The sequence below is a fragment of the Macrosteles quadrilineatus genome, unplaced genomic scaffold, assembly GCF_028750875.1.
Source record: "Macrosteles quadrilineatus isolate MER2022 unplaced genomic scaffold, UCM_ALF_1.0 Scaffold_12__1_contigs__length_5162894, whole genome shotgun sequence".
NCBI classification, from domain to species: Eukaryota; Metazoa; Arthropoda; class Insecta; order Hemiptera; family Cicadellidae; genus Macrosteles; species Macrosteles quadrilineatus.
Genome location: NW_026542605.1, coordinates 3,637,803 through 3,664,510, shown reverse-complemented (window position 1 = coordinate 3,664,510; position 26,708 = coordinate 3,637,803). Strand labels below are relative to the sequence as shown.

Sequence of the window (26,708 nt, the reverse complement as noted above, 5' to 3'; positions counted from 1 at the left end):
TTTTTATGCTGAACTCAATGCTGCAATCCGTTTTTTGTTATCAAGCATTCTTGATCAAATATTACAATTATTTTATTTAAAATTTCAATATCTAAAAACCAAAAATGAAAATAAAAACGGATTGCGGCATTGAGTTCAACATAAAAAATTAATTAAAAAGATGACCTATATAAAGTTCTCACAACTTTAGAATGGATCAAGATTTTTTTTAATGAATTGCAGCATCGTATTCAGCGTAAAAATCTAGTTTGAAACGATGGGTCACAACCCTACCTTTACATTTGTGAAAAAAACTTTGTATCCAATATGGCGGATCCAAGATTGTGCCAAAAATTTATACCCAGTCAAAATGAAGTACTTACTACTCTACAATGATCTGACGTGGTTCATAGTTGATATCTTAAGAAATGTAGAAAAAAGTAGGGGGGAAACTCATTTAAAACTCACCCTGTATCCTTTGAATTATGAAATGTTAACTTTTCCTTTAAAACATAGGTCTAAATAGCCTCTTATTGATCTGAAATCATATTTTGTACACAGTGCCCTGATATGGATTACGCAGAACTTGTCAACTTGTTGAAATCGTCGAAATATTACATTGTGCCAGATTTATTAAAGAACTTCTTGGCTGAGATTGACAAGTTTGCGCACAATGAAGTGGGAAGCATCCAAGATGCAATATCGAACCTGGGGCATCTACTGATTGACTCTCTCATGTCCCCTTGTTTGGTCAACAAGGGCAGTCCAATAGGCAAGTAACTATCCCATCCTTTTACTAAATTGTAATTTAAGTCAGTAGGCTACTGTATTAGTTTTTAACTTAAAATAGCCTACATAAATAAGGCTTAGTTCATCACTGTCTTTATAAAGTGATTAAGTATGTTAATACAGAGAAAGGTATAGGTCTAAACCTGAGTAAACCTTTTCTGTTAATTCACTACCACTAGAATATTTTTCTTTCTGTTTATTAACTAGTGGAATTTGTTATCGCTGGCCTTATCTTATTGCTATCATAGAACATACAAACCTACTTTGTGTAAAAAGTAATTGCACAGCTATACTTTTTAAATTTACAAATCAAATGCTCAAATCAAGTCAAACTTTGAATTACTAAAGCAAATTTATGAACAAATATTTAAATTGATTTATTAACTTATATAAAATTACAAAATGTACTATTTTACAGGCGTTTATCTACGTAGAGTGATGCTGTTCTTCGATAAACTGAACTTTTCTCAAACTATAAGCCTTTACCTCGGCTTTAAACATTACGTACTGCTCGGGCAACAGTCGTTGAAGTTGGATCCACGATGTAATTTGTTCTTCAAGTCTGCTGTAGGGACCCGTCCAGAGTTTGGATCATCACTTATGCTGGAATCTATCGGGACATTGAACACAGAATCTCCTATTCAGCCTGAGGAGCCCAGTGAGATTGAGAGCGTCAATATGGACTTGAGCTCAGTTTCCACACCGAGGCACCCCCCGGCAGTACTCAAGCCATTTCCTCATATGCCTCAGGCCCCTGCAGTAGACAGCAACGTCATGGAACTGAGCTCTGTGATCGAACCGGTTGTGCCCAACTCATTGTTCCAGGAACTCAAGTAAGTTTGCTACCTTTCTCTTCTGTTGTGGCTTACAAAACAATTTTGAATGCTTGAAAAACTGTTAGTTTGCGTAATCAATTTATAAAATTTTAGCTAGCAAAGTTATTAATAAGTTGGTTGCGCTATTTTGTCATCCCGATTTGCACGACATCCAGTGGCGTAGCGACCGTGGAGCGAGTGGAGCAGTCGCTCCAGGTCGGAAGGCTCTAGGGGGTGGGACTTCTTTAAGAAAATAAAACTGTTATATTAAAATCTGATATAGGCCTACAGTACATTTAAATACGAAATTAAAGTAAGATCTTTTCTGAACATGTAAATATTAAATACCCCCGCCGCAGCAATCCTGCCGACTAAGCGAGTTTCCATTTGTCTGAATTGATTTTCAGTTAAATATATTTTAATAACATTATGTTTAACGAGTACCTAGGTTTGCTGCTACAAGGAAACTAACAAAGTGTGTTTTTGAGTAAAATATTGATAGCTTAGTACAAAAAAATTTGCCAAGTTTGATCAAAATATATCCATAAACAAGCAAACTACAACATTTGACCATATTCTCCATAAGAATAACATGGGAATTTTAAATTTACATTTTTTTTTTATTTTCTCCGTTACTAACAATCGAACAAAAATACTTTTATATACTAAATTATTTGTTTTTTTAAGCTCTTTAAAAAGGTCTAAAGAGAAATTGGGAAATTTTGTGTTTTGAGGGTCAAAAGTGAGAAAAACCAATTTTTACCCCATAAAACCCCCCGTAAAGCCCCGTTCCCATGGTCCGATCGTGCTGATTCGCGAACTCATTCAAGTTTATCCCGCTTTACACCTTTAAACCCAATTTCATCAAAATCGGACAAAAATTACTCAAGTTATCGCGTTCACGGACGTATATATATATATATAAGTCTATATATATATATATATATATATATACATATATAAAAATTTGAACGAATGGTGTTTTTGGCCTCTGGGGACATCAAAATGAAAAAGTAAATCGGTCCCGGGTCTAGGTCTTACTGTGCCACCTACGGTAATAGCTACTTCCCTATAGGGAAATTCGCTAAAAAACAAATATTATTATTATAAACTTTTAAATTTTTGTCTAAGCCTAACTATAATATTCTTAGATGAATAGTTGATCGTTGCCCTGGCACTCGCTGCCGCCTATAGCCAGGCGGCGGCAGCAGTGTATATTCTGCCGCTGAGATTTCACTCGCACTCGTCCATTGAACTACACGTTTTGTGATGTTTTTGAGTCACTACCTAGTTACATTAATATCATAACTGAATACAATGGAAAATATATTTTACTCATTAAACCACCAAAACCATTAACCATATTAAACCAAGTTAGAAAATAATTTGTTTTGCTTTTTGAACAACACCCGACTTGTAGCAATTTACAAAACTAAAACTACTGCTCAAATCAAAAAAATTTTAACAGATTGTGAAATATATATTTCTCTGCTTTATTTATGGGTTTTAGTTTTTACGAAATTTATTTGTAAAGACCAACACCTTTAAATAAATAAAGCAGAAAAATGTATACTGTGTTTACAAATTATTTATATTTTTGTTAACCAATTTTAAGCTGAATTTTATCATATTCTGCAGCAACAACAGCTGTTTTCAATAGGTGCTGTACTTACGTTCCGGGCCAAACTAGTTATTTGTGTTATGTCCTCCATATAGGCAAAAAATAAATCAGTTGATGTTGAGGATATTAGCTGTACACCATGGTGGAAGGAAAATACATTTATAAGTGTGTTATTCCCATCATATGCTGACGTCACTCAGATTGCATACACAATTTCACCATTTTTTAGAAAAATTATAAAAACAATAATCAAATGAAAACAAATGTATACTTATATAGCAATACATCAGCTGATTTTTTGTTTGCAATCTGGATGACGTCAGCAAATTACGGGAATAGCACACCTATGTATTTTACTTCCACCATGGCTGTACACTTTTAAAGGGCTATAAAAGTCGTCAGCTGGTTTGGCCAAAAAAAATAATCCTGATCGGCAAATGCTATTATTGATTATTGTATTTTGTGTTTATTATTATGTTACATTTTACTACTAAAATACCCCTTTATCGGCTTGTATGCATTTTCATATGTAAAAGAATTCAAGTAACAACCGAAATTTTGTATTGTGTTGGGGGAGTAATACACTCATGCATCTATTTAAAAATAACAGTTAACAGTGTTGTTGGCAATCACATTCAACAGTTAAACCAGATGGAAACCATTTTGAGGGCTATCCTATAGTAAACAATGTACGAAATGTATGTTTTGTGAATCATACAGCCTAATGAAACGTGAGGCGTGGAATTGCTTCTCTTGTGCGCTGTGACCATGTGTTATATACTTCGATGGCTGTGACAGTCAAGTTGTGTGTATTTATTTATTTAATATTTAATTACTTTATTAGGATTAAAGGGCCATTAATTTAAATGGATGCCAATGCTGTTGTGACTATTTGCGGTGGTGCAGTTTGTTTGGAAAAAGAAACATAAAGTGAGGTGTGGTGTGGCAAAAATATAGTACATCTCACGAGCGAAAAGTGTCTTCTGATGACACAAAAGAGTGCCAAAATCTGTTTGGTAATAGCCTATATTGTGAAATAAAAGTTTAGTATGGTACAATTTGTGTTTTAGGCGCTTATTGAATACATGATCATCAATATCAATATTGTAAGGGAAATTAATACTCCCGCCGCAGCAAACCTGCAGACTTAGCGAATTTCCATTTGCCTGATTGGATTTACACTAAAATGTCTTCTTAAAAATTTCACATAATTTGTTCCCTATTTAAACAGAATTAGTTTAACGAGTACTTAGGTTTTGCTGCAACAGGGAGGGTAAACAAGTTTTTTTTAATGTAAAATGTTAAAAGGTACTTTAGTTTAGTAATAAATTAATGTATTTTCCAAATTTTATCAAAAAATATGTTCATAAACAAGCAAACTACAACAGTTGACGCATAAAGTCCAGTTATGGTAACATGGGAATTTTAAAATTACAATTTTTTTGAATTTTATCCGTAACAATTAGGCGCGTAATAACGCTTCAATGTACTAAATTATTTGTTTTTTTAAGCTCTACAAAATAGTTTAGAAAGAAATTGTGAAATTTTGTGTTTTTAGGGTAAAAAAATGGGAAAATCCCATATTTTTACCCCATAAAACTCCGTTCCCATAGTCCGATCATGCTGGTTTGCGAATTCATTCAAGTTTATCCCGCCTTACACCTTCAAACCCAATTTTACCAAAATCGGACAAAAATTACTCAAGTTATCCTGCGGATGGACACACATATACATATATATCTCTGTATATAGATATATAAGAATTTGAACGAATGGTGTTTTTGGCCTATGGGTCATCAAAATGAAAAAGTAAATCGGTCCCGGGCCTAGGTCTTACCATGAGACCTACGGTAATAGCTACATCCCTATAGGGAAATTCATTAATACGTAGTGGTGATGCTCAATGTTTAAGGGGGGGGGGGGGCGCTTAAGCAACTCTGCTCCAGGGCGCTCCAAACCTGACTACGCCACTGACGACATCACAAAACATTCTTCGTGATCCTATAATTTTCAAATAGAAGAACAATTCTATACTTACTAAATTTTTTTATTTTTTATTTATAGGCTATGACATCAAAAAACATAAGCATAAAGCTTTATATACCTTACAAAATAGATTGTTCACTAATGATGGCATTTCACATGTAGTCCTCGCTTTGCAAAGGTCTTTGCCATATACCATATAGCTCATACCAGGGATTACTTGGATATTCCAAAAAACGCTAATTTATTTGTTATAGAAAACCAAGCATGTAAGTTAAATGCTGGGACATTATTTGCACATTTGTTTTTTTTCATACACTTACATTGTATTCAGACAGATGGATACTGATTTGCCAGAAGAGTTGCCAGCTCTGTGGTCGCGCCGTCAGGCTGAACTTTTTATCGCTCGACAGACGGCTGGTCTGCAGAATAATGAGAGCTCGGCCTTACCTCCTGCTCAGCTGCAGAACGTCATCAGACAAGTACTCAAAGCTAACCCTGAGCATTACGAAGCTGTAAGTAGACCTGGTGCACAAGCTTTAAATACGTATGTGCAGGTGTGTCACCATAAGGTTACTGCAAACAACAAATAAACATTAAATGTAGCTTTATCAAAAACTTTTGTTGATTTTTTGTTTCTAAAACACAGGTTATGTCATAGCTTTTGCCAAAGGGCTCATTTATAATTTTTAAAAGGGCAAAGCAAAGTTTTGGATTTAGATTGATGTTCTTGTAGATTTTATTGATTGCTTTCCCACTTAAAAGAGTACTTTTGTGACCGTGTTTTCGATGGGGCGTTCAGAATCGAAATCGATGCCCAAAATCAGTCTGCGCAGGTTCCCAAATTTCCAGGGGTCGGTCGAGATTGATTTTCGCCTAAACACGGTCGCAAGAGTTTTGTTTGTAGGAGAAGGCTCAAAACTCTGTCCAGACTCGAAACACCAAGGTTTATTCTGTAAGGCTCATCATCACCAACTCCTACCTTCTAACGATTAAACTGAGAGATAGCGTCGAGGGATTGTGCCAGGTTTGCTAATGGCAAACAACGGCAAACGAGGTCGATCCAGTGACTCGGGGTGTCAGGGCAGCGACCCTGGTTCACAAACGATTTAAGTCGATCAAATGGCACGAGGTGTCAGGGGAGCGACCCTGGTTCCAAAACGATTAAAAGTCGATCAAGTGGCCCGGGGTGTCAGGGGAGCGACCCTGGTTCCCAAACGATTACAGTCGATCAAATGGCCCGAGGTGGCAGGGGAGCGACCCTGGTTCCCAAACGTTTAAAGTCGATCAAGTGGCCCAGGGTGTCAGGGGAGCGACCCTGGTTCCCAAACGGTTAAAGTCGATCAAGTGACTCGGGGTGTCAGAGTAGCGACCCTGGTTCCCAAAACGATTAAAACTTAAAGGGTTAACCTCTAGTGATAGTGGCCCTATAACTAGCTACAAATAAAATCGATGAAGTGACCCTGGGTGTCAGGGGAGCGACCCTGGTTCCCAGAACAACTTAAAGCGGCATATAACCCCTATGCAAAACTAAAATGCAAACAAAAGTATATTCTTCTTCTAATTAACGAAAACGAAATAATACTTAAAGCAACGATCGAATATATATTATGTTATCGAACGTCTAAAGGCCTATTTTGCTTGGAGCGATTGCAGCGATAGTCGCGTGGCGATAATCGCTCCGCGATAGTAGCTGGGCACTGCTCTGACGTAGTTTGCGTTGTCCTGTTTTGCTTGGAGCGCCGCGACTGATGCGCAGCGACTGTGCACAGAACCTCAAAACAGTGCAGTTCACTCAGTAGGCACATAATAGGGGTTAAATTAACCATAATTTACTTTTTTGTTCACATTAATTATTCATGTGCTGTTACGATTGTACTGTTTTGGTTATATTTCCTTACACATTCATTTAATTTTCTACATTAAATTTTAGAAGAAACAGGCGACTCTTTATTTTCAGCAAACTTTGCAATGTCATTGCTCAAATGGTTGTGTTTAAATTTGTTAAGGTAATCCACGTCTATTCAAATTTAAATATAAAATGTTTTACTGTTCCAAGTTGTTATGTGTTATTTACGTAGTGTGGGCTGGGCGTTAATACTGTGTCAGTTTTTGTATGAATAATTTTTTTTTTTAAATTTAGACTCCAGGTTTTATTTTCCGACATTCATGTACTCTTATTGATATAACAATTTTTGATTGATATAAATATATTTTCCATTGATATCACTACAGTTTTCTATTTATATCCTATCTAGTGACCTCTAGTGATACGTATCCGTCCCAAATCCTACGTATCACTATGAATTTCTATCGATCGTCCATTGATACTTTCACTAGGGTCGAGTAGAGCCTCGTCTCCTAACTCCTCACTGAGGAGATACTTTAATGACTTACAACACGCACTTATGACTTCACCATTGTGAATGCTGGTATTTAACTAATACTAACTATGAAAAATCGCGTTGCGGCCGAAAATCGATCGCTCTAAGCAAAACGACCGCCGCATCAGCGATAGTAGCTGAGCGATAATCGCTGTGCGACTATCGCTACAGTCGCTCCAAGCAAAATAGGCCTTAAGCGGACGTAAGAGCGGTAAAGTGTAGCTACGGTATTACTAACGTGTAAACAAAGGGTATAATACACTCACCGGGGAGGATGTGTCTTACTTCGCTGGTGGCTAGGACGAGACTGACTCACTGAACTCTCCGTTGCCGCTCGCTCTTGCCTTCCCCCACCCCGCTCGAGGCCCGACACTAGCGCCTGGCGAGGCAGCGGCCGTTAGGAGAATCGTCTTGGGGTGAGGAGGGGGCAACGTTTACTTAGCCCAGTAACTTTCCACTCCTTTTGTTGCTACTACCATAATTCCAAATAAATAAAACAATCCTCTCTCCTTGTTTAATACGTCTTTTATTCTGTATAAGGTCAAAAATTTTAAGTTGTCTATTTTTGACCGTTACACTTTCAAACGCATAAAAACATGTAATGGAATCTGACTAAGACTGGCTATATTACCATTCTGTCTTTCCCAGAGTTGTATATGGAAACCTAGGGTTGAGTATCAGATAAAAAAATATCTGGTTAGAACAAAAAAATATATATATTTTACACACACACAAAGAGCAATTGGATACTTGCTTACAGAGAGAGCAAACTTGCTTACATCACAAAGAGCAAAGGCAATAGGAATAGACGTGTATCTTCATTTGTAATTTCTTTAAAAAATACATCACCGTAGTATGTAGTATTAATGTAAAAATGCACGTTTTGACAGTTAACTTCAAGGACCCTTTGACCTAGTTAGTAATGATTATCCATCTAATGTTGTTTTTTTTAAAGAGTAAAACTTGACTTCACACTAGGCCTACATCAGTAAATGTTAAACTGCATACACTAATACTAGTTGTTTAAATCGTAGCATTATCTGAGTTATCTGAACTGTCTTCGGGTGAAAGAGTTCTCCGGAGCTCTAGACAGTCTGTATCACTACTTTGACCGCAACACCACGTCTAGCCAAGACAAAGAAGCCAAGGGCTACAGATACGCTGCTCTCAACTTGGCTATCTTGCATGCCCAGTTCGGACACAAGTAAGTGTTGCCAACCTCAATGAATAATAACCAAGTAGCTTTAAGATAGCGATGGTCAAATCAAGAATTCCAAATTTCAAATCATAAACAAAAAAATTCTAGTTCCAAATTTATAATCCAATCACAAACAAACTTAACATAGAAAGTAGGAGTGGGAGTTATTTGATATATTTCTAACAGTATGCGTATATTTTCCCTGCGATGCGCACGAGCTGAGAAAAAAGGTTTTAAAAAACATACTTGCCTATTAATATATAGATTAGATACTCATAACGTTAACATGGAAAACTGCAGAGCCACTGGGGCGTAGCCCGAAGGATTTTTGAGATAAGAATATGTCTATTATGTTAATTTGGAATGTGAGCTTGATAGCTCACATTCCCATCACACATAGCTCACATTGGCATGATGATTCATGCCATATTTCAGCCCAATCTGACCAGTTGTTAATGTGTGATCAAACTTCAAACAACCAAACAAAAAAAAAAATGTATAAATAAAAAAAACTTTTTTAAAACAAAACGTTTTTAAACGCACTAAAATGTAGAAAATAATTTTTAAATATGTGGAGAGTATAAATACTTGTAAGATTTAAAAAGAAATACGAGGGGTGCATGCAATTATATTTAAAAATTATTTTCTACTTTAGTGCGTTTAAAAACGTTTTGTTTTAAAAAAGTTTTTCATTTATAAATTACGAGCTGTTGGCCTGTCCTACGTACGGGAATAGAGTAGCCCATTAAAACTGTATACAGTGTGTAAATTAAGTATGGAAACAAATCTGTATTTTTTAAACCAAAATAGATAGAAATATTTGGTTTGTGGCATTGACTGTTAACCAAGGTTCCGGAATTTTTTGCATCAGAAAAAATTTTTCACCCCCTCAGGGGGGGTAGGGGTAGGGGGTAACTTAATTTTTTTAAACAGCAACCCCTATTGAGTGACCTCTCATTTTGAAGGGTTTGTCAAAAGAAATACAATGCCGTAAACCCGAGGTCGATATCTTACCCCTAACCAGAATGGCGGCCATTTTAAATTTCGAGATGGGCAAACGAAATCCAGTGTGGATACCCATAATTTACCTTTTAAATGGGTTACATTGGGTAAGCCGAACTCCAGATACCATTATTAGACTGAAAAGTGGATGTTTTTATCGTATTCAAAATTTTGCCCCAGCCCCCAAAATAGGGGATTTTGGGGGCAGCCCCAAATTTTTAAACGCAAACCCCTATTGAGTGACCCCTCGTTTTGAAGGGTTTGTCAAGACAAAAGCAGTGGCACAAATCTTAGGTCGATATGTCATCCCTAGACGAAATGGCAGGCATTCAACATTTTTAATTGGTGAAATGGGCGCTTTTTTACCCAATCAAGTTTTTGAATGCCTGCCATTTCGTCTAGGGATGACATATCGACCTAAGATTTGTGCCACTGCTTTTGTCTTGACAAACCCTTCAAAACGAGGGGTCACTCAATAGGGGTTTGCGTTTAAAAATTTGGGGCTGCCCCCAAAATCCCCTATTTTGGGGGCTGGGGCAAAATTTTGAATACGATAAAAACATCCACTTTTCAATCTAATAATGGTATCTGGAGTTCGGCTTACCCAATGTAACCCATTTAAAAGGTAAATTATGGGTATCCACACTGGATTTCGTTTGCCCATCTCGAAATTTAAAATGGCCGCCATTCTGGTTAGGGGTAAGATATCGACCTCAGGTTTACGGCATTGTATTTCTTTTGACAAACCCTTTAAAATGAGAGGTCACTCAATAGGGGTTGCTATTTAAAAAAATTAAGTTACCCCCTACCCCAACCCCCCCTGAAGGGGTGAAAAATGTTTTCTGATGCAAAAAATTCCGGAACCTTGGTTAACAGTCAATGCCACAAACCAAATATTTCTATCTATTTTGGTTTAAAAAATACAGATTTGTTTCCATACTTAATTTACACACTGTATAGCGTGTCTATTACTAATTCAAGCATAGTTTAAAGAGTTCAAAATTCATATTAAAGAAAAAGCTGCAAGATAAATTAAAACATGTTTTCATTGTTATTTTTCCAACCTTTACTCAAAAAGTTGAGTAGTAAAATAGTTTTCATAAGCTTTCTTTTGAAGATTCATGAGCTTCGATTCGTGTACAGCAATGGTTATATAATCTTACTTATTACCTATAACCAATGACAAAATCACAGAGTAAATAAACTAACCTCATAGTTCTATAGGATATTTTTTTATTCAACCAGCTGTTAGGTAGTTATAACAAATTATATTGCACTAAAACAAACTAAATAAATTACAATATCTAGTATTTTACTATGTATATTTAAATAAACTCTCATCCCCTTACCGAATAAATGAACGTATCAATGATTATAGCATTACACATAGTATAAATAAGTAAACCCTACGCATGTCATTTAATTTTCATCCAAATGCTGGATTTGTGTAAAATTTTTACAGCTGTTACGTTAAGCAAATAATATTATACCCAAAGCTGGAGTAAAATACTGGCGTCGGCTGCTAGACTTTTTAAAATTCTGTCTGTGTATTCGACAGTAATTATTAGTGATTTAGATCAACGCAATCTGTTAGTGGCTCTCATCAAATACTGCAATTATGATTAACAATCTGGCGACAACTTTAACATGGGAATGGAATGTCTGGTTGTATTAATATTAATACTAATAATCAAAGATGTTAGAATGATTTCTATTAATAGTGAATTTAAATAATAATGGCAATAGTCTGTCTGAGGCTGAGACGATTTAGATCAAACTCTTTCTTGATCCTTGCCAGGCCTACCCAAAAAAGTATTCCTGGAGCCGCCCCTGATGTAGGCTAATAATTTGTACAGGAGGAATTTTACTTTCAGGTCACTCACTATTGATCTGGCACTATCTGGTTCTTATGGAGCAAAATATTTTTATTTTTTTGTGTGTTTATCAATTTATTAAATTAGCAATAGTCTACCTACATCAGTGAATGTAAAGTTTTTAATAGCCTAAATATTTTTTTAATAGGTCTGAAGCGCTTGCTGCATTGAAGGAGGCCATCTGGTTGTCTCACGAGGTCAATGACAATGTTTGTCTACAACATGCTCAAGCTTGGCTCTACAAACTAACTGAGGATAACAAGGTGGTTATCATATACTACTTTCATTTTTTATATCCAATCCAACAAAATTATGATTCAGCAAGAAATAGTTGTAAGTTAAAAAGGAAGTTGAAATACTGCAACCAATTTAAATTGTGAGGTGAGTCGTTGGCTCTAGGTAAGTCAGTGGCTCAGTCGGTAGCGTCATGGACTTCGGGCCCAAGGCAGCGATGTCGTGGGTTCGGTGCCTGGTTACTGCCGTATACCATCCACGCATGGGCAGTTAAATGCAAGGACAAATGCAAGGTTAAAAGAGGCTGCCAACCTCTAAAAAAAACATTTGATTTGATTTCTATTGGCCTATGATAGAAAAAGTCCTACTTTCTATTTAATATGGGAATTAAAAAAACATTAAAGGAACTGGAGTCATGTTTCAGGAGATTTTGATGGAGAGGTCAATATCCAAGTGTAGTGATCTAAGCCTAAACTATCTCACATCCCTGGGACTTCAGTCTTTCGCACAGTTTGCTGGGACCACTGGAGGAAAACCAGCTCTTGTTTTTGAGGTATGTACGTCAGTGTCGCTATGATGTTTGCATTTTAACTTTTAGCTATTTGTAATAATGTTATAGCCCACGATAATGCAATAGGTCTACCTAACTAGAAAACTCAACTCTCAATTTTGGTAAACTTTTTGCTAAAGATTATAACACAGTTATTTTAAAGTAGTTTATATTCAATTCTGTAGCGAAGTAAATTAAGAATAGAGTAATCAAACCTCAAAACAGACATGCCTATACAAAAATAATAAGTGTACTTTGTTTCTGTGTAAGAGTTCTTTAGAAAGTCGTAACTTTGAATCTATGATTCTAGTTTGTCAATGATTGACTACTAAGCAGTCTGTGTATGTTGCAGGTTCTGATGAGAAGTGATGTATTAAACTGTCAGTTCTCTATGATGGACCTGGTTGCTCATAGGTAAGAACCAGCACACAGCAGTTCCAGTTGGTATTTCATTATTAAATAAAATTGAACTATTATTTTGAAATATTTTTTTAAGTACTAATATATAATAAACTGTTTTAACCACAGATAAAACAAAACATCCAGACACTTAAGGGAGTAGAAGATCTTAATTAGTTCAAGAATTCACACAATTATTAACTAAAATCAATCATACATTTTTGTGTTTGAACAGTATTAACAGATCTCTGACTTCTTCTTTAAGTAAATACAAGCCTATTTGGTAAAATATATAAACCCATGACTTATGATGGATTGAACTGAGCTATATTTCCTCAACATGTATTGACTATTATATTCTTTTAATTCTCTTCCTCATGTGACAACTCCACTGTTATGATCGCAGTATGGCACACAAGGCAGCCCTGTGGACTCTGTATGGAAAGGCTGACATGGCCTCACTATCCAGCCAACTGCTACTACACCTGGACTCAGTAGATGCCATACAAGGGCTCAACTCTTACAACGGAGAGGCTACGTGTCAGGCTATATGTGGCATGGCGCTGCGACTCACCGAACTGGTACTCACAACTATTGAGATCTAGATGAGGGAATTGCATATCTTACTAATATTATAAATCTGAAAGTTTGTGAGTTTGTGTGTGCGTTGCTCAATCACACATAAACTACTGGACGGATTGGGCTGAAATTTGACATGATGATAGCTCACATTCCCAATTAACATTTAGGCATATTCTTATCTCAAAATTCCTTTCGAGCTCCGCCCCAGTGGCTCTGTAGTTCCCCATGTTAACCTTATGAGTATTCATATTTAAAGGGAATTAAAGAATTTAGTCAGCTGTTTCAACTTTACTAGTTGGTTCTATAATATGCAATAGCATTAAAAAGTTATAAAGGTTTCCCAACAGGGTGCGACACTATTATTATTTTGTTTTTGCTATATGACAGCTAATTTGAACTAAGCAGCAACAAAAAGCTGTGATACACAATGAGAACTGTCAAAGTAGGATTGTTTACAGTTAGGTTTGAGTTTTTAATTTAATGAATAATTTGTGATATTGTGCGAATGTTTGAAATTTATTTTTTTCTATTGTTTAGGTGCAGTGGTAGAACATTATGGCAATGGTAGATGTGTTATACTATATCATACCGTAAATTTATGAACAAAATTTTATCAAACTGTGTCCTCCCCCATTGCAAACTCAAAGCTTGAGTATAACTGCAATAAGCATTTTATACTTATATGCCAACCCCGTACGAAGGACGGGTGCTCTGCTAGTACTTCATATATCCCAAGTAAAAAGGTTTTGACGGTTAGATATCAAGTGCTTGATTTGGATAATGAGTTTCTCAGAGAAGCAGATCTGGACCTGTAATCAACATTGAATTCCTTTCCTTGTTTGTGGACAAAACTGCTCACTTAATCCTGAATCAATGTTTTGCAGGGAGAGTATGATCTGGCGATGGTGGTGGTGGACCATGCCAGAGAGAGGTACCCTAACTCCTCCTCGTGGCAGCTGAGTGAGCAAGTGTTGTACTTCACTCGCAGTCTCTACCGAGGACAGTGGCATGCGGCTCACACCGCTGTCAGACAGATGGCCACACTCAACAAGTGGGAAGCTCTGCTACGGTTAGTGAAGCCACTCTTAAATTAGTAGATTGCTTAATTCTCTAGATGAGATTCCAGTTATTTAAATTAATTAGTCAAAATCTAAATTTTTCTGAATTTTCTTTTAACAATACTTTTGCTAATTGACTGATGCTTTCATGAAATGAATATGAAAATGACAAAATCATTCAATAACACAACAACTACTGATTGTGCTTTGCTGCCTGCACCCGAAAGTCCATCTTCAGTCGGAGTCTAGGTAGACCAAATATATATGGGTGTCAAACTATAGGCTGTAAATGGAGTTTAATATACAGGAAAGTAAAAATAGTAATTTTCTATAAAAATGAAATCACCCAAATTTATTGAACACTAAAAAGCTTATTTCACTGTTCATTAGTCTCAAGTCAATAAATGACAAATTAATGCTCAAGTCAACTTTCATCACAATAGTAACCATTAGGCTAAATATCACTGGACAAAATATTTTGTGATCATTGATTGTTTTTCACTCTGTTAACTGGAAATAACTGGTCCTGGTCATTGACCGGCGATCGTGTCAAAACAAAGTATTGATCGCTAATGTTTGGACGGGCAGCCTCAGCCCGTGTCGAACTACAAGGAGTGTCGAACTATTGAAGGTTTACTGTAGTAGCTGTAGAATCCACCCGATGGGTTTCATAGATAGTATAGGCTATTAACATTTAACACATTACAAATAACAGTCGACACGAATATGGTATAAAGATTAGGGGCAAAAACCAAGGTTTTTAAAAGTGTGGGATAACCTCAATCTAGTCAGGGAACACGTTGCCGGCAACTGTCAAAATCATCAGGTGGAATCTATTATAAATATTTGGTCTACCTAGACTCCAACTGAAGATGGACCTTCGGGTCCGAAATTAATATCGGATAGTACATACAATAATAGGATTGCTAAGGAAAGACCTTACATTATCAATTAATTGTAATCTTTAGTTGTTTTTGTTTTTTGTATTTTAGTTATGTTGTAACAGTTGTCTTAGTTCTTTTTTAGCCTTTTATGTTTATCTAATGGTGAATAACGTGACGTCAATTCAAATGTTAAGAAAAAAGAGACGTACGTTAAAGTTACTTGATCCCATATTGGAAGAGGGAGGGTGGCATGCGGACATTGTCATCTAGGTATTATTCGCGCTTCACCCATCGTACTGTCCACATCATTGCTTAAACTCTAAATTTACATACTCATTGTTGGTACCTATCTGATAGCCATATAAACCTTAAACTCAAGTTTTTCCAGCATTATATTTATTATTTTATTTTATCTTCCCGTCCTCTTTAGGGCCTACTCTCCCTTTTTAGAGAAGTGTTGGCAACAATACCTCTGGAGACCCTTGGACTTTACTCCCGACCGGTACACATCTCTTGCCAAATGTAAAGCAAGGATAACCCAGCTTACCTGGGTGTCTCTAGGCTGCCCCACTACATGGTGTGACATTGCTGAAAACACTTGCTGTGTCGCTATCAAACCCAACCGTTAAATTAGTTTTGAAGTGTGAGTGGCAACCTTGCACATAGTGTTGATGTTACAGAGAGGGAGAGCTACTCATGTGCAAGGGAGACAGTGTAGGTGCCATAGCAGCATTGACTACAGTGCTAGATGGAGGACCTTCCTTGTGTCCCTCAGTGAGAGTTAGAGCTCTTCTGCTAGCTGCTAGAGCTAGTCAGTCTGCTGCTGTGTGCATACTGACTGCTGCTCTGTCCATCGCTAACTATCATTACCTGGACTATCTGACTGCTTTGGTCGCCATGCAATTGGCTTATGTTCAGGTAAACATAAAATACAGACTTTTAGTTCAAACAAGTAGCAAAAAATAATATAGTATGAAAAAAATATTTTTTAGAAATTACATACATGGTAAAATCTACTACCTTTACTGCTCTGAGCATCTGTCACTCATTTGTTTGTTTGATGGGTATAGACTGTCTGCCACCCTCATGATGCATATCATCCTAACCAATCCAGAGTACAGATTTGATATTCACAGCATGTCTTGTTGCTCGACAAGAACTAATGATTGACCTATCATTATTATAATCCTCCTTTGGTACGAGAGAGGCAAGTGAATGAGTGAGTGTATTTCGGGTGATGCTAGTCTAGTGCTTAGCGTCTCGGCCCGGCACATCCACTAAACATAAAAAAAACTACGCTGAAACAAAAAAACAAGTAAAAGTAAGGGTCAAAGGTGCACTATTTCTCTTTCATCTTTTGCCTATTTTGTTGTAAGTAAACTGTGGACATAACATGGTAGCAGGTTTGTTGCACGCATAAACAGTACGCATAAACAGAAAGTGTAATTTTTCCTGAATCACGCTGTTATAACCCTAGTCCATGTTCAGTTGCAGATGAACCTCCCCAACCAAGCTCTCAAGCTGATGGATCAGTCGCTCCTTGTAGTTCTCTCACATGGAGGACATTACGATCAGGCTTCAGCAATCATGTTGTTTGTTCAGTGCAAGGTAAATATTATGAACAAAAACCTGTTTCATTGTGGCGTAGATAGCTTCTGGATCACTATGATTATTACAATAGTAATGATTGGTGACGCTTAATGTCCACGTAGACTTGACAATGAAGACATAGTCTTCTAAACAGTGGTAGTCTAACCACAAGAACAAGATCACAACAGGTAACATAACCTACACATTGTAAACACATGTTTGTTCACTTGGGTTCTCCTATCTCTAATCCTGGATCATATCCCTTTGATACTCATCAACTTATCGATTTCACTAAGGAACTGGTACTAGTGGGGCGCTCAAGGCAACTGTGGAGCAAAGAAGCCGTTTCCTTCCCTGCTGTACTATTTTTTAGTGCCAGGCTCATATTCCTTATTATGGTAATGAAATAGAAATCAAGCAGTGGAAGTTCCTTAAGAGTCCTTGGAGCCTATACATTCTAGTTCTAAGTCATAAAACAATAAAAAAAAAAAATAAAATTTAAGAAAATTTGTAATCTCATAGTATACTAGATATTTAAATTACAATCACTTTGGTATTTGAAAAAAATATTTTGAGATGGTAAATAACTCCTCAGTCGCTGTTTAAAAATAACGAAATTAACATTGATCTTATGACGGACAAATCCAATTTAGCCGTTGGCTTCCATGAACTCCCTTGGAAATCAACTCAAAACAACAAAGACAATTTATTATCTCATAGTATACCAGATATTTAAATTATAATCACTTCTTTGGTGTTTGAAAAACTATTTTTGGATGATGATTAACTCTTCAGCAGCTGTTTGAAATTATTCGAGATGACTGCCAGCCTCCAAGGACTCTTAACAATATATCTTAACCAGTTTTGGATTTATTCTTTAAAGTACACTCTAAATAAATATACAACCAGCTACTAACCTCTAGTTGATTTATGTATTCTTTTGTGTTTGCCCAATATATTCTTTTCAGTTTATTTAAAATAATATTCTTTACTCATGTTAGCCCTCTACTTATGTCCAAATAATCTAAAAAACTGTGTCCTTATTTGGAAATTAGAGATTTTAAGTGCAAGTTTACAGAATCTGCAAATTTATATTTTACTTTGTTAACCCACAGTATTGTTGTGAAGGTTGCATCAGTAGCGTCGGGAGAACCGGAGTTTCGGAGGGAAGTAATCGCAGATGCAATCCGTCTTCTTACCAAAGTCAAAGACAACTTTCTGCACATGGAGGCATACACCAAGGCAAAGGAAGCTGTGTATTTACAGGTTTGTCTTTTTTACCTCATGTTGTCCTACCAATTAGTCCTTTGCCAAAAAAGCTCATGTAATAATTAAGTTATATTGCCAATTCAAGTTAACAACACCACAGTTTTCCTAAAAATAACATTTTACTATATAAATTCTTAATAGCTACTTCCCTATAGAGAAATTTCACTAAAACTTAAAAGTTGTATAAACTGAAATAATGGTTGTTAAATAGAGCAGAAAGGTAATTTTAATTTATAAACTTGTTTTATCTAGCAATTATAATGTGTTTGCCAACCTGACTGACAAGACCAAGTTGGAAAAAATGTGAGTCGTTTTTGTGAAACATGGATCTGTTTGGAAATGTTTTTGTAAAAATTGTACAAAAAATGTGTAATTAAAGTCATTTCTATGTTTTTTTAGGCTCTTCTAGCCAATGAACTTGGCTGCTATGCAGAAAGAAATAAGTTTTCTTATGAGTTTAGACAACTTGACGAAGAATATCCCACTGTAGTTCAAGTTTGATCTGAAGTGGAAGTTTTATTTACAAAATTGATATTTTGTAAAAAAGTGTGGACATTTGTTTTAGAATGATCTACTTTTTGTAAATAAATAAGTTATTTATTTAAGAACAACTTGTAAATAAATATGCATTTTAAATATAAAAAAAAACATTATTTTAGTTTGTGTAATAATTTCTATACATGCCTTAAACTCCATATCTAACTTGATATTTAAGTTACCCTGTGTTATTCTTTTGCATAAATTGTATTGGTAAGATAAGTTACTAATTCATTTCATTCAACTACCAGTTACCCGGCGCGCGTTGCTGGGCTAACAACTATTATTTTAAATGATAATGATAGTTCTTTACAATCTATATCTTTATATATTTACTAGCTGACCCGGCGAACTTCGTATCGCCTAAGTTATAGGTTTCCCCTAAGACAGACCGATGGAAAGAAAGTACCGTTACGTTTAATTTTCAAGATGATCTCGTTCGCATCGCTCAATCACGTCCTGGTTGAAGTTCGTTCGCTACGCTCACTCACCTTTGGGTTGGAGCTCGTTCGCTATGCTCACTCACCTTTAGGTTGGAGCTCGTTCGCTGCGCTCACTTGCCTTCAGGTTAGCTCGTTCGCTACGCTCACTCGCCTCTCTCGTTCGCATCGCTCAATCACGTCCTGGTTGAAGTTCGTTCGCTACGCTCACTCGCCTCCAGGTTGAAGCGAACGAACTTCAACCTGGAGGCGAGTGAGCGTAGCGAACGAACTTCAACCAGGACGTGATTGAGCGATGCGAACGAGAGAGGCGAGTGAGCGTAGCGAACGAGCTAACCTGAAGGCAAGTGAGCGCAGCGAACGAGCTCCAACCTAAAGGTGAGTGAGCATAGCGAACGAGCTCCAACCCAAAGGTGAGTGAGCGTAGCGAACGAACTTCAACCAGGACGTGATTGAGCGATGCGAACGAGATCATCTTGAAAATTAAACGTAACGGTACTTTCTTTCCATCGGTCTGTCTTAGGGGAAACCTATAACTTAGGCGATACGAAGTTCGCCGGGTCAGCTAGTAAATATGGGTTGGAGCTCGTTCGCTACGCTCACTCACCTTTATGTTGGAGCTCGTTCGCTGCGCTCACTTGCCTTCAGGTTAGCTCGTTCGCATCGCTCAATCACGTCCTGGTTGAAGTTCGTTCGCTACGCTCACTCACCTTTGGGTTGGAGCTCGTTCGCTACGCTCACTTGCCTTCGGGTTAGCTCGTTCGCTACGCTCACTCGCCTCCGGGTTGAAGTTCGTTCGCTACGCTCACTCACCTTTTGGTTGCAAATTAGCTGTTGTCATAAATGTAAAAGAAATAATAGTGCTGCACCCTGTTGGTAATCCTTGTAACTTTAATGCTATTGAACATCATAGAACAGAACCAACTTGTTTAATTGAAACAGCTGTTAAGATTCATTAATTCCATTTCTCATAAGGTTAACATGGGAAACTCCAGAGCCACTGGGGCGGAGCCCTTTTAAGAATTTCGAAACGGGAAATAGTTTACGTCCGATTCGCATACCTACAGAATTTACACACCAAATTTCATAACGATCGGTGAAGTCGTTCCGGAGGAGTTTGCAGACAAACACTGTGACACGAGAATTTTATATATTAGATTAGGTGTATGAATATATAAGTTTTTACTTTGATAAAGGTTTTTACTTTTTATGTTTACTTATTTAATATAGTAGGGAAGAATAATTTAAACATTGTTGAGTGCACAGGTGTGCTGCGATTGGGGTTTAATATATTTGGTCTTATCTAAAAGTAAAATAGTTTTCTGTGCTGCATTCTGTGGAAATATTGTGGCACTATTCCTAATCATCACTAATACAGAATGTTGTGATTATTCAAACCAACAGTTGGTGAAAGTAAACATCTGTTTTTAAATTATATTTATTTGTAAACATTGTAGTTCCAAAAGTCTGACATTGGACCACTTAAAACCCTCTGGGGCGGAGCCCTTTTGACGGATCTGCTCCAAACTTCTCACAAACCATCCTTGAATAATGCCTGAAAGTTTTACAATCTGTCAAGTGGTCTTGGAGTCCATACATACATACATACATACATAGTTCTTCTTTTAAGATATAGATAACAATTTCAATTTCTTTAGCGCTTGAGATAATCATCTAACAACGTATACTGCGGCATCTCCGATTCTTACACTGCCAATAAAGCTTATTAAAAGTCAAACTGGGTTCGATCACAAGATTAAAGTTTGACAGGGTACTTGACTTTTCATTAAACTTTTAAAAGTTTGAATAGATTGAAAAAGTTTGTGGATCCATCTGCCCCCTACCCTACTACACTGTTAGGCAATTGAAATTCAGGAATCATTCAAGGGAAGGAGGTTTCAAGTGCAAAATATAGTTCTTGATCCAGTATTGCTTGTGAGGAGAAAAATGTAGTAGCTATAAACTAATTTAAAAGATACGCTTGGCATAGTTTTTCGTATCAAAATGTTGCTTGTAATAAAATTACCCACAAAAAGGCACAGTGTTCTGCAAAAAAATTGTCATCAATAGTTATTTGTGTAACTAGTAGGCAAAGTGGCACTTTGCTGCACACGAGAGCAATGATCTCGAGTGCAGCAAAGGCCTTTTGCACTCATAGTACACATTATATTTTTCCTACAGTCACTATAAAGCATATAAATAATTAGTCTTTCAAACACTATACAACACGTTTTTAGGTTCAGCTGGCAACACAAATAGGTGCCCTAGAGAAAGTAGTACCCGGTCCGTATCACTCCGCTATTTTTCCTCGGCAAGAAATGTGCTCCGCGTTTTGAGAATATAGTTCCGTATGTTTTTGTAATTTGAAGTGGTTTCCGCGCCAAAAAAATGCTTTAAAGGCATTTTCTTGTTTATTAAGATCGTAGGAATGTTTTAAAAACGTTTAAAAGAAAAGTCCAGAAAGTTCAGAAATCCCAAAACTATAAACACGAAATGACAGGTTAAATCGTAGTTATAATAGTCACTCAGCTGCTCATAGTATTATTATCTTTAAGTGTTGCCAACCTTTTTCCAAGTGTACACGGATTACGTGCATAATAGAACCACGCTGTTTTGTGTTGTTTCGTTGGAATCCTGATGTGCGGCAAAGTATAAACCGTACGGCAAAGTATAAATATGCAGCAATTAGCAGCTTTCTGTACTATAAACAGTACAAGGAGGCCAACTTTGTCGGGTGACTGTAGGAAATAGTTATTTGTGTAACTAGTGGTGAAAGTGGCACTTTGCTGCACACGAGAGCAATGTTTACGCACGAGCCGCAGGCGAGTGCGGAATGATCTCGAGTGCAGCAAAGGCCTTTTTCACTCGTGTTACACATTATATTTTTCCTACAGTCACTATAATATAAATAATAATTAGTCTTTCAAACACTATACAACACGTTTTTAGGTTCAGCTGGCAACACAAATGGTGCCCTAGAGAAAGTAGTACCCGCGGTCCGTAGGAATGTTTTAAAAACGTTTAAAAGAAAAGTCCAGAAAGTTCAGAAATCCCAAAACTATAAACACGAAATGACAGGTTAAATCGTAGTTATAATAGTCAATCAGCTGCTCATAGTATTATTATCTTTAAGTGTTGCCAACCTATTTCCAAGCGTACACGGATTACGGGCATAATAGAACCACGCTGTTTTGTGTTGTTTCGTTGGAATCCTGATGTGCGGCAAAGTATAAACCGTACGGCAAAGTATAAACCGTACGGCAAAGTATAAATATGCAGCAATTAGCAGCTTTCTGTACTATAAACAGTACAAGGAAGCCAACTTTGTCGGGTGACTGTAGGAAAAGATTATTTACAAATTAATAATGCCTATAACACCATACCATAGTTTATCAATCTGAGAAATGGTGGAGAATGGTGTGAGAAGTAATGCCTTTTACCGACTAAGCAGCACATTACAGATCAGCTGTTATATTAGCCAGGATAATTTATTTGAATCACAATGATGAGGAAGAGTTGGGTCCAGTTCCAGTTTCAAACATAAAAAAGCTACTGACTTTTTTCAGGATCGAACCAGCGCCCTTTTGATTGTTAGGTGAGCACTATAACCACTCGGCTAGCCAAACAGTCTTATCAAACTTTGTTTAAATCTAAGGAATGAGTGTATTGATTGATTTATTATTAGCTCACCAATTTAAATATCACTTGAATTAATCTACAGTTTTTGTTAAAAAAAAAAAAAAAAAAAAAAAAAACATCTCTTACAACATTTAGAGCTGAGTCCAAAAATGGACCTACAGCTGATTTAGGTACTGTAACTAGATTTAAGGATCATCACACCATTTAATAATAGCAGGATACAATTTTTTGGCAATCGTATACAGTAACTGGTTGAACAATTAATTGGATTAATTGGAAAGAAAAACTGCTCTTCGAGGGCAACTCGCACAATATACATTTTACATTTTTAAACAAAGAAAAACACTTGGCAAACAAAACAGTGAATAACAAGTTTTACCTTTCCAAACCAGCGCTACTGACTATACCAAAAGAACTAGATTACTAAAAAAAAAATCTTCAACTTAAGATAGTAATAAACTAGTTACTAAAGTTTTTCTTAATGTATGTAAACAGTGCATGTTAAACTTAGCAATGCTTACAATGTAGAAAACTCTTAACCTTGATTGGAAGGTTTAGAATCAGCAAACAGTAAGATCCAGTTTAATTAAAACTACTCAATGATTCATTTGCTGAAATCGAAACTGCTTTAATTACAATTCTTCAAATTGATGAAAGGGCTTATTTGGGTTTTATTGGTTGAAATCTTGAAATTACAGTCATGGTTTCAATTAACTGTGTTCATTTGAAGAAAATGTTAAATCAAACTAGACCTTTTTTAGTGAATTTCCCATATAGGGAATAAGCTATTAATTTATTATATTCCATCAACCATTAATTATGTAGGTTTGAACACATTTGTGCCTAAAAAAATAAGAAAAAGTGAATTATGCATGTTTTTTAAACAATAGTTCAATGTTTAAAAGAACTTAGCAGTACAGCTTTAAGCTAAACTACTTTAAAAACCCGAGTATGTTAGAGTAAGTCAGACAGAATACATCTTTGGGCTTTTAATACAAATCTTTAAAAAGTTTACGTTGAATTAGAGCAATACCAGGGTTTTACTGTATCTCTATGAAAAAACTTAAAATTGCTCATGGCTTTGAAAAAATACACAAAATGAGTACTGTTAGTAATTTAAATGTATAATATTACAGGGTTACAAGTCTTAGGACGACTTTAACACGTTCGCTACTGAGCGTCGCATGTACACGTTTGAATCTTACGCATAGACCGGGTGTCACTTGGTTAACAGCGCACACAGACCACGGGCGAAAATCTGTAAAACAATGATCATTTACATTGTAATACGCTACAATCGTGTTTTTAAATAATTTGTTCTTGTTTTTTTTTTATATTTTTTATAACCTTTTGTTATGTCGCATATTTGCGACGCCCGGTCTACAGCGAAGACAATAGTGAAAATTATCATAGTTTTTATGAAATAGACCAAACGTTGAATATTCGACAGTTAATTTTTGTTTGTATTTTGAGGTGAAAGTATAAAACAGTTTAAAATTGAATAAAAATATTAAAGCTACATAGGATAATGCAGAATACATACTGCATACATACATACAGTGATGCAGAAACGTAAAGACCAGTTTTTCAAACTATCATGTGATGTCACTAATCATCATCCACAGACCAAGCGACACAGTTTTGCGTCAAACATCTCTGTAGACCTCTGCAGGGAATCCAGTGCCTTCAAATAGACCGTTACAAAGATATAAGCATTTTAATAACATTAGAACCCCGACACAAATATGCGACAGCAGTCTATGGGTGGAAACCGGCCGTCGCATATGTGCGTCGCTGGTCCATGTGAATGAAAAATTTCATGTTAAAAATGTGAACGTGTTAAAATAAAAAGAAGATATCAGATCCAAATTTGGTATATCATTACAGGTGGACGTCACAAGGTTGATTCAGTTGTTCAAAGATTAATATAATCTGTAATCTTTATATTAATAGGCAAGCATGTTTCTTTAAAACCTTTTATCTCAGCTCTTGTGCATCGCAGGGAAAATCTACGCATACTGTTGGAAAGATATTTACCAGTAGATGTGCAGAATCCCTTAATAAATTAAAATAGGCTCAAAAATAAGCACCAAAAACGAGTTTGAGATTAAACAAAATTAACATGGGCCATATGGGTTGCAGGTGACGAAATAACAACATATAAATAGAATATCAAAACAAATGGAAGAAATTACAATTACATGTTTTATTTACAGCGTGGGGTGAAAATAGAGAAGTCTGTACATTACATATGTTTGGTCGAGTTTTTGACCACTGGACGACCTCTAGTATAAAATGAATACACACTGTATACAGGGTTAATAAAAACTCTGGAGACCCCCTGTCAATTTTTTAACGGCTCACACTAGAAAAACTAAACTCTGCACACCTTTATGGCATGTTATGAAGTACTTTTTGGACATAACTGCTACTTCGTGTTCATCCCTGAAATGGGGGATTTTGGGGGAAACTCAAAAATTTCAAATGGTAAGACACATCGACACGAGTGACCCCTCATTTTGAAGGTCTTGATAAAAGAAATTTAACAACGCAAACTAAGGGTATCTATCTCAACCCAGTAAAAAATGGCAGTCAATTGAAATTCTCAGTAGTGAAATTGAATTTACAGCTTTCCAAGTCTGGAGACCCCCTGTAAATTTTGTAATGGATCACACTAGAAAAACTAAACTCTACACACCAAACATTTTTTACATTTTGGAGGTTTAGTTTTTACAGGATGACCGTACAAGATGAAATTACACCGGTAGGGATAAACTTATAAGTTAAATATTAATGAATACAAAATAATTGATTTACTATACAACCCATTCTTAAATCACGCCTGTCTAAAATTATACAAAGGTCATTGTAGAAACTTGCTTAGTGTTAATTAAAAAAGATTGAACTGCTCATATTGTAGTGAATGTAAGCAAAAAGTAGAAATAATAATATTTTTTGTTACCAAATTTTACCATGTAATGAACCTCTTAAACAATCTGATAAGAAAAATGTGAATTCCATTTTAAAATTTATTTATTTAGGCTAGAATAACTCAAACTTTTACCGTAATATGTGGAATGTTTCCAATTAAACTGATTATTTATATTAGGGTTTTATTATTTCCAAAGTATTCGAACAATAGAAAAGAATCGTGAATGAAAAATGTTGTTTATTTCAGTAGGTTACCAGCAAGGTAGATCTTTTATTCACATTGGGTTACCAGCACATTTCATTACATAACAAACACAATGAGGAATGAAAGTTCTTCAGCAAAAACTTTAAACAAATTTGAGTTATTACAAGTTAAAATGAGTCGACTTTAATATTAAAATACAAGTCCAATAGAGGAAGCCTAGCCATGTAATCTTACCTTCAATTGATACTAAATATGCTCTACTTAAAACCATAAACCAACAAACTTGTAAACCACAGACAGTGACAGTTTTGTGGACCTGTAAACTCGTGATCCGTTTGGATCTCATCTTGATTTTATGACGCACTTTGTTTACTTTATTACAGGTTGGATGACCTCTGTTTTAAGATTTTGCAAACTACTGTTTAAAGGAGGTTTAATAGTAGGATTTAACCACAAGCCTTACACAGCGAGTTTGACCGTTTTAAACATTTTAAATAAATTGGTGGTACAATCCGTTGATTGTAAGAGTCAACCGTAAACGTATTTTTTCCTCTGACGCAGTTGATGCTGTCATAAATCAAACAAATCTATAGATTCTGAAAAAATCTGACATCTTTGGCTCAGAAAAAAAATATGCACCACAATCAATGATGAATTCTTTCATGTTTCAAACAATATACTATCTTTTAATATTTTATTTTACTCCATATTTTTATATACGATGTTGCTCAGCTTTCAGACAAGA

General features: G+C 36.0%; 1 protein-coding gene across 2 annotated transcripts in view; it reads left to right on the top strand.

Moving 5' to 3' along the window:
• The window catches only part of LOC129004915 (anaphase-promoting complex subunit 5-like), a 28,262-nt gene extending 9,445 nt beyond the window's left edge, over window positions 1-18,817 (top strand). For both annotated transcript variants that reach the window (XM_054433621.1, XM_054433622.1), the window contains exons 3-15: window positions 541-751; window positions 1,187-1,601; window positions 5,522-5,702; window positions 8,606-8,775; window positions 11,794-11,908; window positions 12,304-12,432; window positions 12,782-12,843; window positions 13,235-13,409; window positions 14,295-14,479; window positions 16,033-16,270; window positions 16,841-16,960; window positions 18,071-18,208; window positions 18,611-18,817. In XM_054433621.1, coding sequence (XP_054289596.1) covers window positions 541-751; window positions 1,187-1,601; window positions 5,522-5,702; window positions 8,606-8,775; window positions 11,794-11,908; window positions 12,304-12,432; window positions 12,782-12,843; window positions 13,235-13,409; window positions 14,295-14,479; window positions 16,033-16,270; window positions 16,841-16,960; window positions 18,071-18,208; window positions 18,611-18,712 — 2,241 coding nt within the window. In that variant the 3' untranslated portion in view covers window positions 18,713-18,817. The remainder of the gene's footprint in view (window positions 1-540; window positions 752-1,186; window positions 1,602-5,521; window positions 5,703-8,605; window positions 8,776-11,793; window positions 11,909-12,303; window positions 12,433-12,781; window positions 12,844-13,234; window positions 13,410-14,294; window positions 14,480-16,032; window positions 16,271-16,840; window positions 16,961-18,070; window positions 18,209-18,610) is intronic.
• Window positions 18,818-26,708: the final 7,891 nt, after the last annotated feature.